This window comes from Babylonia areolata, chromosome 18 (assembly GCF_041734735.1).
Source record: "Babylonia areolata isolate BAREFJ2019XMU chromosome 18, ASM4173473v1, whole genome shotgun sequence".
Lineage (NCBI taxonomy): Eukaryota > Metazoa > Mollusca > Gastropoda > Neogastropoda > Buccinidae > Babylonia > Babylonia areolata.
Genome location: NC_134893.1, coordinates 15531795 through 15541794, shown reverse-complemented (window position 1 = coordinate 15541794; position 10000 = coordinate 15531795). Strand labels below are relative to the sequence as shown.

The window sequence follows — 10000 nt, the reverse complement described above, 5'->3', positions numbered from 1 at the left end:
GATGCTGGTGAGCAATAAGGGCAGTAACTTATAGTGGAAGGAGTAGCGGTCAAGGAGATCCAAGAGCCAGCCACCCACTACCTGTGTCACTGCTTTGCGCACTGCCGGCACCTGGTCAAAGAGACGCTGGGCCAGGTGAGAAGTCACGGTGTCCACAGATTTGCCGTTCCCGTACTGGATCACGTCCCCTGAACAACAGGTCCTAATACTAAGCAACTGTGTTATTTACCAATGTGACTGCAGACCTGTATCATCATAACAATATAATAGAACCCAGGAATCACACAAATAGGATAAGTCTAGCAAATTATGCTAATAAACTTTATCACACTGTCATACTGAACCAGACTACATTTCCAAGGTTGCAACTGGCAGGAAAACACACACACATCCACACACACACACATTAAAAAAAATTAAAAAAAAAAAAAAAGGCAAAGAAACTGAAAAGCTAGGGTCAAGGCAGGATCTCCTGCTATCAAAATTAGAAAATTTAATTGCATGTATGTGCACTTTATCTACTCAGCTCTGTGAGAGTGAGTGTATGAGCACACTCATGTGTATGCACACTGTGTGTGTGAAAGAAAGAGAGAGAGGGTGGGGGAGGGGGAGAGGGAGAAATAGTGTGCATGTAGGCCTATGTATGTGTATGCATACATGTGTAATCTTTTCAAAGTGTGTGAATGTGTGTGCGCGCATGTGTGTGTGTGTGTGTGTGTGTGTGTGTGTGTGTGTGTGTCTGTGAGAAAGACAGAGAGAGAGAGTGTGTGTGTGTGAGCTCACACATATGTGTGTATGTTTTCAATTTAACTCTATATGAGAATGCAGGTGTGTTTTTGAATGTGTATGTGTATATATATGTATGATTGTTTTCAATTCAACACTTTGAGAGAGAGAGGGAAAGAGAGAGTGAGAAGGAGACACACACACACACACACACACACACAGAGAGAGAGAGAGAGAGAGAGAGAGAGAGAATTTGTTTTGAATCTTACTCTGAATATATGCAAGGGAGTTAGTGTGTGTGTGTATAAGTATATACATGCAAGTGTGTTGCTTTCAATGCAAGTCTCTCTGTGTGTGTGTACACACACGCGCACGCACATTCAGTTTTACTGAGTCTATCACTCTATGCATATGTGTGTGCCTTTTGACTGGTTTTCTGTAAACAACATAGAACGACCCACCTGCTTTTTTCTTCTTCTTCTTTCAGAAAAGGAAATTTTCTATCTAAAATTACGTTTAAAATAACATAACATAACAGATTTTTGATGAAAATCTAAATGGACTTCCATCCCCAGATGGAAGAGTTGTACCTATGCATTTCAATGAAGACAATTCAAATGAGTTGCAGACATGACCAAGCACCACGCACCTAGAAATCGCATGATTTTTTTTTATTTTTTGAAAAATCAGAATAAATCAGCCCAGATATTCAGACAGACAAATTAGTGATCAAAATAAAGTGCAAGACACAAGATTCATAAATATCATTAACTCTTGTATGTGGATGCAGATATAACTGTTCCACAGTCCACACAAAATGGTATCTGGATAGTCCCAAGAAAAACAGATTTTGTGAAGTTGGTCACTGCACTATTCTAGTCACCATTCTACCTCAAATCACACGTTGGGCTCCTTGGCATCCATTTGAAACATTAAAAAAACAACACTACAAAAGCTTCTTCTACTTTATCTTCTTTGTCAGAGCCTTGTTCTAACACTGATTCATCAGTTTTTTTGCAGTTTAAAACGTCGAGTCGATCAACTTGCTACGATCTTACCTAACAGCGTCAAGTCTTAATTTAGTTTATCTTTTAAACAAACTCTCACACACAAATGGTCTGTGTTGGACACTGTCATTGTCAACCGTCAAGAGAGGGAAATCCATTTAGAAACATCAAATTGTTTTAAAATGTTACAAACATGTTACTTCCCTTTTCGGTCTCATTACAAAATTGGCAGATCTTTCCACTTACATGTTAGCAGAGTAGATTCAAAGCTGTCATGCTCTGCATACATAAACGCGGAACAGCGCTACTGAGTTAAACAAAAACCTGCGCATTAACCAGTTTAAGACTCATTTCCACTTGAGGCAGTATTGTGGAAGTATCTACAAAATTTCCACTCAAGATGGAATGAGTAGTGTTCACAACAAGGCATGGATGTTCACTTGGTCAGTCACACCAAGGATTGGAGGGGAAGAAAATGTATATATAATTAGCCAATATTGTTAATGCATCCTATGGGGCATGTTTCCATGGTCATAGTCTTGAATGACACATTCTCAGTACACTAATGATATTTCCGGATTACTTTGACACACTCACCTATTGTAGACACTGTCAGAGCCCTTATCTTTGAATGTTGATGGGTGATGGACATCAACAATGGTTTAATTAGTGTTTCTGACACCATATGAAAATACTGTGGAATGGCCTTGGCTATTTTTGATGCACACTTGCAGCTTTCCTTCTTGACATCAGGGAATGGATCCATCAGAGTTCTCTGCAAGATCTTAACACTGTCATCGAGATAGGCTGGCAGTTTCTGACCTGCTCTGTCCACCAACAAAGAAAAAAGTTCCACAAGCTGCAACCTCAGTTCTTCCGATGGCTCCACTATCTCTTGTTGACCGAGCCTTTGGACAAGAACAGGAAAAACATACGACAAACGGTCTTCTGGATCTGACACCTTCTCGAAAAATCTATGAACAATCCCAACACTGAGTTCTCGGCACTTCTCAACAGGATCAGAAAACATTTTCAGCATGGGTTTCAATATTTCCGAGAAAATGGGCTCCAAATCCGGTGATTCTAGAACCGGTTTTCGATTAATTGTATCATTTCGAATGCTCTCGAGTGCCTTCTTTCTAGTGTTTCTGTTATCTTCACCCAAACAATTGATGTGTCGTGCTATTCCTTGTAGAACCGCGTTGGAATTTTGATCGACCGCCGCCATGATGTTGATCGCAACGCCTCGTTTTCGATCCAAATCATGTCGTTGCAGGTTTCGCGATACTGACTATTTGGTTATTCTTTTTGCTGTTTGTTTGTTTGTCTTTAACGATACCTCATATTCAAGTAATATACATAGTAGTATCTATGAATTTGATTATCTCCAGCTGGAATTGAAAAGTATTGCACGATTTAAAAAATTCCGGAGCTTATTTAAAGTATGTATTTTTATAGGAAAACCGTTTACCTAACAGCTGTGATGGCCGAGTGGTTAAGGCGTTGGACTTGAAATCCAATGGGTTATACCCGCGCAGGTTCGAATCCTGCTCGCAGCGTACTTTTTGTTTTATATTTAAGTACTGTTCTCTGGATGTCATTTTATTGTTCGTTAGATTATTTCATTTCTTAAAGATAACATATCAAATGCGAAGATAAATAGACTAAATTAGATGTCTACAATCAACAGTCTGTAACAGAATTCCTTCATTCCAGTGTTCTTAGTTGTGTATGTGCTCAGCATACCGTTACCATGAGTATTACACAAATTATGCAAAACATGCACAGACCACACACTGGACAGCTACTGTCACGTGTGTACTGTTCAGTGTCAGTTAGGGGAGATCGACGGAGGGGTGCGGCGGGAGGAAATGATGGACCGATCGAGATGCATGATTTATAATTTGTGTGTGTGTGTGTGTGTGTGTGTGTGTGTGTGCGTGCGTGCGCGCGAGAGAGAGAGATATTGTACATGTTTGTGCAGGTGCCGTGCACGGTATGCCCGGCGTGAAATGAAAGGGGGGGAATTAAAAGCTAAAAATATGGAACAACAGCAAAATGAAGTAGAAAGTAGATATTAACAAGAGAAGGAATGTAAGAATGATTTAGGGATGATAACACAGTAAAGCATGTTTTGTTTTGGGTTTTTTTTTTCATTCAGTATTTTACTCACATATATTCACATATATTTTTTTATATCATAATTATTATTTATTTATTTATTTATGTAAGCTTATCTATATATATATTTTTTTTTTTCTCAAGGCCTGACTAAGCGCATTGGGTTACGCTGCTGGTTAGGCATCTGCTTGGCAGATGTGGTGTAGCGTATATGGATTTGTCCGAACGCAGTGACGCCCTCCTTGAGCTACTGAAACTGAAACTGAAACTCAAAGAAATAATAGCACAGACATAAAAACCCCACTGAAATCGTAAACTGGACAGTACACTTGTTGAAAAATGTGGCCGTTTACAAGGTAAGAGTATTTGGAACATAAATACTTGGTCAGGTTCATCCCTGGAATTTCACAGACCCACAAATATTCCAGATGACCATAGCAATTTGTGCAGTGTCAAAACCATGTTTCCATGCACCCTCCTACATCCCGTCCTCTCTCACACACACTTTATAATAATGAATAAGTCGCTTATGTCGGTACCTCTCATTTGAGTAATTTACTAGTTTATTCTTTTATATCCCTCCACTACCGTGACTTTTTGTTTCATCTTTCAGATTGATAATGTAAAACCAGTCCCACCCAACTGTTGTAATCAACATCGTAGACATGGCACACAATCTTGTTCCAGGCATCAGTCAATAACACCAACAATAAAATAAAGTAAAAGTACAGTGCACATCTTTTATCTTTGATTTCTCACTGCCCTGCCAACCAAACAGGCCGTTATCAGGACTGAAAAAAAAGCAACAACAACAACAAATGCGGAAATAATATGCGCAACTTTTTCAAACATTTATTTCACATTCATGCACATAAACCTAGGACATGCCTCTGAAGTTGACCATTCTGTCAATCTTTCAGATTAAAGAAAACTATTCTGAATATATGTAATCATACATAAAATATATATACACAACTCCACTTTGCAAATACATATGTGTGTGTGGATATCTATCTATCTATCTATCTATATATATATATATATATGTATATATATATATATATATTTCTCTCTCTCTCTCTCTGTGTGTGTGTGTGTGTGTGTGTGTGTGTGTGTGTGTGTGTGTGTGTGTGTGTGTGTGTCTGTCTATCTGTCTGTCTGTCTGTCTGTGTCTGTGTGTCTGTGAGCGTGTGTATTGTGAGACCAAGTTCAACAGAACTAAAGATGGCCCAGAAAGACCATTTTCATGCAACTGAGACCGCAAGTTATCATAAAACTAGCCGACTCTTAACTTCGCAGTCAAAGTGGATATCTCGACGCACCTATTGCAAAGGTCTCAGGCAACTGATAATCATTTCAATTCATTACACACGACTACTAAAGAACAACACGCTGGGCCTGCATGCATGAGAAAGTTAATGTTTTTGTTCATTATAAGCCCGCTTTTGTAGTTGCTGTTGTTGTTTCCTCGATGCTTGCCACTCAGCCAACCAAAAATAGAACCTGACTATAACACCTCTTCTTTTTTTCTTCTTTTTTAACCTGTGCTAACCTGCTTGCACCTGTGGTTGTGACTATGTTTGGGCAAAGTCACACACCGTTCGCCATGTGCGAACAGTCCAAATTCAGCCAGATCGATGTTGTTGTTGTATATTTATAGGCTGTTGTGTGTAATATGCGGTTTTGTAGTCGGGTTTGTAGGTATCCATAGAAGGGAGTGATTTACAAAGCCATTGTCAGTCTATAAATTAACAGACAAATATTTACTTGTATAGAGAGAATGCACAGATAAATAAACATTTACACATACATGCGAACACATACACTGACACACAAACGCGCGCTCTCACGGACGCAGGCACACATGGAGCACACACACACACACACACACTTATTTTTTCTTTTAATGATTTGTGACTATCTGGACCTATTTTCCTTGCTTCGGTTAACAGTAAACAAGATGGATGAGAGTAAACGCAGCAAACAGCAGAAATTCAGTCAGAACCTTACAATAATAATAATAATAATAATAGTTTATTTCTACTGCACCTGTTATTAAAATACAATACATAATGCTGAAGGCACATTACACGAGTAAAATATAACATAAAAAAAAGAAACACTCAAAATAAAAATCAAGAAACCTTGTATGGGCATGATGAATCTCCTGATACGCATTTACTTCTCAAATCATAGTTTTAAGAGATACTCCTGTACTGCTGACTAACGGTGTCACACACACACATGGTCTGTCCCGGAGCCGGAGGGTGTGTTTACACTGTTTATTGTCGGGGTATTAACGTTGTCTTGTTCACCTTGGGGGACTGAGTTATCGGCATTGACAGAACTAGGGCAGGTTAGCAATCATCGTCTTCGTAGACTATCTAGTGCACACACACACACACACACACACACACACACACACACACACACACACACACACTCACACACACTGTGACACACACACACACACACACACACACACGTACGCACACACACACACACACACACACGTACGCACACACACACACACATACACACACACGCATGCACGCACACACGCCGGCTTAGTTCAAATGCATATATAAAGTACAAACGTCCCATACATGCGCGCGAGCTTGTGTGTGTGTGTGTGTGTGTGTGTGTGTGTGTGTGTGTGTCTGTCTGTCTGTCTCAGTGTGTGTGTGTCTGTGTGTGGGTGTGCCCTGTGGTGAACTAAAAGAGACGGATCATGACTTTGGGAGCCGGGGTGAAGAAGTGAGACACTGAGTCAGTCACATACACACACATGCGCGCGCGCACCCCAGGAGAGACAGACAGACAGACAGACTGACCGAAAGTGAGAGAGGTGGCAAGCATGGACTGTGTTTACCTGTGCCAATACACGCAATCACTGGCAAACACATTGTCACCTGGCTTAGTCACAGCAAACTGATTGACTGTCGCACACACCCGGCTTCACAAGATACTATTTCTGAATTTGGGAATCACCCTTTCTAAGGAAGGCGGGTACCTTATTGTTCCAGGAAAAAAAATGAAGGTCTCTGACTATAAATGTTCGTTCAGCGGCTGGGCCGAAGCAGACGACTCGAGAACGAGCAAGCGAAAGACTTCTGATCAGCACACAAACTTCTTGCGTTGAACCCCATCATCAGTCTTGGTTACGTATTGAGCCAGTCTTTTTGGTCACCACTGCAAACGGCGAAACAGAGAAGTGATCCCAGCTCAATTGTTTAAGGTGAATATTTAATGAGATAAACAGATAAGTAAGACAAAGAAAATGAAAAAAAAAGTTCGACGAAAGGTATCAAACCCTGTGATTCGTACTTAACTGCTGTATTGAGGATAGCCATATACGTTTTGTGTGTGTGTGTGTGTGTGTGTGTGTGTGTGTGTGTGTGTGTGTGTGTGTGTGTGTGTGTGTGTGTGTGTGTGTGTGTGTGTGTGTGTGTCTGCGAATGGATTGTTTTTATCATTTCATTTCCTATTCAGCATTGTCATACACACTTTGTCGACTGAGAGTTTCGTTGAATTAACACATTATAACATTATATGATTTTGTATCTGTGATTGTAATTCCATTGGCGAAACTCGATAGACTTTACCATAGCAAAGTTACACTGATTAGACGATTATCCTGGAGAGAGAGAGAGAGAGAGAGAGAGAGAGAGAGAGAGAGAGAGAGTACGCAAACAGACCATATGGCAGGTCATTCAGTGTTAGATTCAAAAGTAGGAAGGTTCTGTTTTTTCCTTAATCATCTTTCCTTTGTTTTCACAGGGGTATTACTGCCTGCTCTTAAGCTATCTCTTTTCCCTCACTTCTATCCTGCACTCTCGCCAGTTCCCATAAACAGCTTTTAGTCTTCAGGGAGCTACCAATGCCAGGTACACAAGGCAACCACCCACCACCCGGGGTTCTGCATTGATTATGAGTCATTTCAGTGGTGTTCAGCAGTTCCTGTACTGTTTTAGTAGGCCTGTATATTTATGTATTGAACACAACTTGCTAAAACTGATGAAATATGGATAGTAACAGAAAAAGTCCAAGTGAGGACGTTTATTTGAATGTTAACTTGTTCCAGACACAAGCACCAGACAAGTTACCTGTGACGATGAGTTCCTACGACAACGACGACGTGGCAGCCTTGGTGATTGACAACGGCTCCGGCATGTGTAAGGCTGGCTTTGCTGGGGATGACGCTCCACGTGCTGTGTTCCCTGCTCTCATTGGCAGACCCAAGTACCAGGTGGGGCTCACTGAGGAAATAAACACAATAAACTGCAGGTAGACTTGTCTACATAATCAGGTATATCTAAGCATGGTATGAACTGATTTTTTCTTGCGTAGCGATGTTTGAGTTTTAGAGAGGGCAGCATACCCAGCATAAGGAAACGTATGATATATCCAGATTTCTATTAACACTTTGGCACAATTGTTTAACTATCAGGTGTTTTTATCTCATACATGTCCGCCTGAATACCAGTGGAGGTTTTCCACAGACACGTGCAATGAAAAAAATTACAATAAGCAAAAGATTAAACATTCGGAGACACAGGTATAAACGTATATCGGAAGTGCACAGATATACATGTATCACACTGACGTCTATAACATGTTGTTTAGTACTGATGTAAACACCCAGGCATGAATGTTCATTATACCTTATGCGACTGTGTTGTGTGTGTGTGTGTGTGTGTGTGTGTGTGTGCAGAACGTGATGATGGGTATGGGCCACAAAGAGTGCTACGTTGGGGACGAAGCACAGAGCAAGAGGGGCATGCTGTCCTTGCAGTACCCTGTGGAACACGGCATCGTCAGCAACTGGGACGACATGGAGCGTATATGGCACCACACCTTCTACAACGAGCTGAGGGTGGCCCCTGAGGAACACCCCCTTCTGCTCACTGAGGCTCCCCTCAACCCTAAAGCCAACCGAGAGAAAATGACACAGGTAGCTGGGAAAGATTTACTTCAAAGATAAGGTGTTTTCATGATGACATTGGTGTTTGGTTCAAGGCTAACATTTGTCAGGAGGCATTAGTTGTGGGGTTTTTTTTTCGGAAAGTTAAGAATGGAAAGCAAAATTTGGTCGAGCTAAGACACTGGTATGCATAATGGCTTACTGATAAAGTTGATAACAGACCAGTGGAATTCTATACCTTGAATGGCCAATGGCCAGTGCTAACTATAATGTCTGTCACAGAGTGATGTGATAAAAACAGTGATAAGTCTTGAACACTACGAGTTGAATAAATTACAGACGATGGCGAGAGCTTGCACCTGACTGCCTGTTAACCAAGGTCACTGGCTTTCAGATCATGTTCGAGACGTTCAACACCCCAGCCTTCTATGTTGGCATCCAGGCCGTCCTCTCTCTCTACGCTTCGGGCAGAACCACCGGCATCGTCTTTGACTCTGGGGATGGAGTCTCTCACGTGGTGCCCATTTATGAAGGTGAGGGTCACTTTCACAGGGTCCCCAGAGATGGAGTCTGTCATGTGGTGCTCAGTTTGTGGATGTCAGTAGAACGGTCCTGGGGCTTTCGAGGTGGCAACTTCGTGTTTTGCCAGTTTTTACACGCCATTTGGGATTTCCATTTACAATCACTTACGATAGACCTCATAATAGCTGCAGAGATATTTTCTTTCACACAACAAAGGAAGTGTAGATAGAAAGATATCTCTGTTATCATTGCAGAATTAATCAACGTCTATACTGTTACAACGATGTTATGTACCGAGCTGTGTGGATGTTGCAGGCTACGCCCTGCCTCACGCCATACAACGCATTGACCTGGCCGGCAGAGACCTGACGGCTTACCTCCAGAGACTTCTCACTGAACGTGGCTACAGCTTTACGGATTCTGGTCAGTGTGTGTGTGTGTGTGTGTGTGTGTGTGTGTGTGTGTGTGTGTGTGTGTGTGTGTGTGTGTTCATATTGCTGAGTTGCTGTAGTTTTGTTCGACATACAACCATAAAACAAAAACAAAAACAGCAGCTAAGTTTAACGAGGCACTAAAACGATCTATGCAACCTACTCAAAGTTGAAATGCATATAGGCTTGCTTAAAAAAAAAGAAAAGAAAGAAAATAAGAACGGACTGCTGATGGTGGTCTGGTATGTATGATTGTATGGATTGAAGGA

The 10000-nt window shown here is 41.2% G+C and overlaps 2 protein-coding genes and 1 non-coding gene across 3 annotated transcripts in view; 2 read left to right on the top strand and 1 right to left on the bottom strand.

Moving 5' to 3' along the window:
* LOC143292506 (dynein axonemal assembly factor 5-like) overlaps positions 1-2970 on the bottom strand; it is a 13876-nt gene extending 10906 nt beyond the window's left edge. The window contains exons 1-2 of the mRNA XM_076602853.1: positions 2331-2970; positions 1-188 (exon numbers count right to left, since the gene is read on the bottom strand). The exon at positions 1-188 is cut by the window's left edge and continues 55 nt beyond it. Of these exons, the coding sequence (XP_076458968.1) occupies positions 1-188; positions 2331-2961 (819 nt within the window). The 5' untranslated portion in view covers positions 2962-2970. The remainder of the gene's footprint in view (positions 189-2330) is intronic.
* A 240-nt stretch (positions 2971-3210) lies between these two features.
* Positions 3211-3292, top strand: Trnas-uga (transfer RNA serine (anticodon UGA)). Its single transcript has one exon. It is a non-coding gene; the product is annotated as a tRNA-Ser (tRNA).
* A 3635-nt stretch (positions 3293-6927) lies between these two features.
* Positions 6928-10000, top strand: part of LOC143292505 (actin CyI, cytoplasmic-like) — a 5522-nt gene continuing 2449 nt past the window's right edge. The window contains exons 1-5 of the mRNA XM_076602852.1: positions 6928-7092; positions 7939-8103; positions 8569-8808; positions 9173-9311; positions 9616-9723. Coding sequence (XP_076458967.1) covers positions 7969-8103; positions 8569-8808; positions 9173-9311; positions 9616-9723 — 622 coding nt within the window. The 5' untranslated portion in view covers positions 6928-7092; positions 7939-7968. The remainder of the gene's footprint in view (positions 7093-7938; positions 8104-8568; positions 8809-9172; positions 9312-9615; positions 9724-10000) is intronic.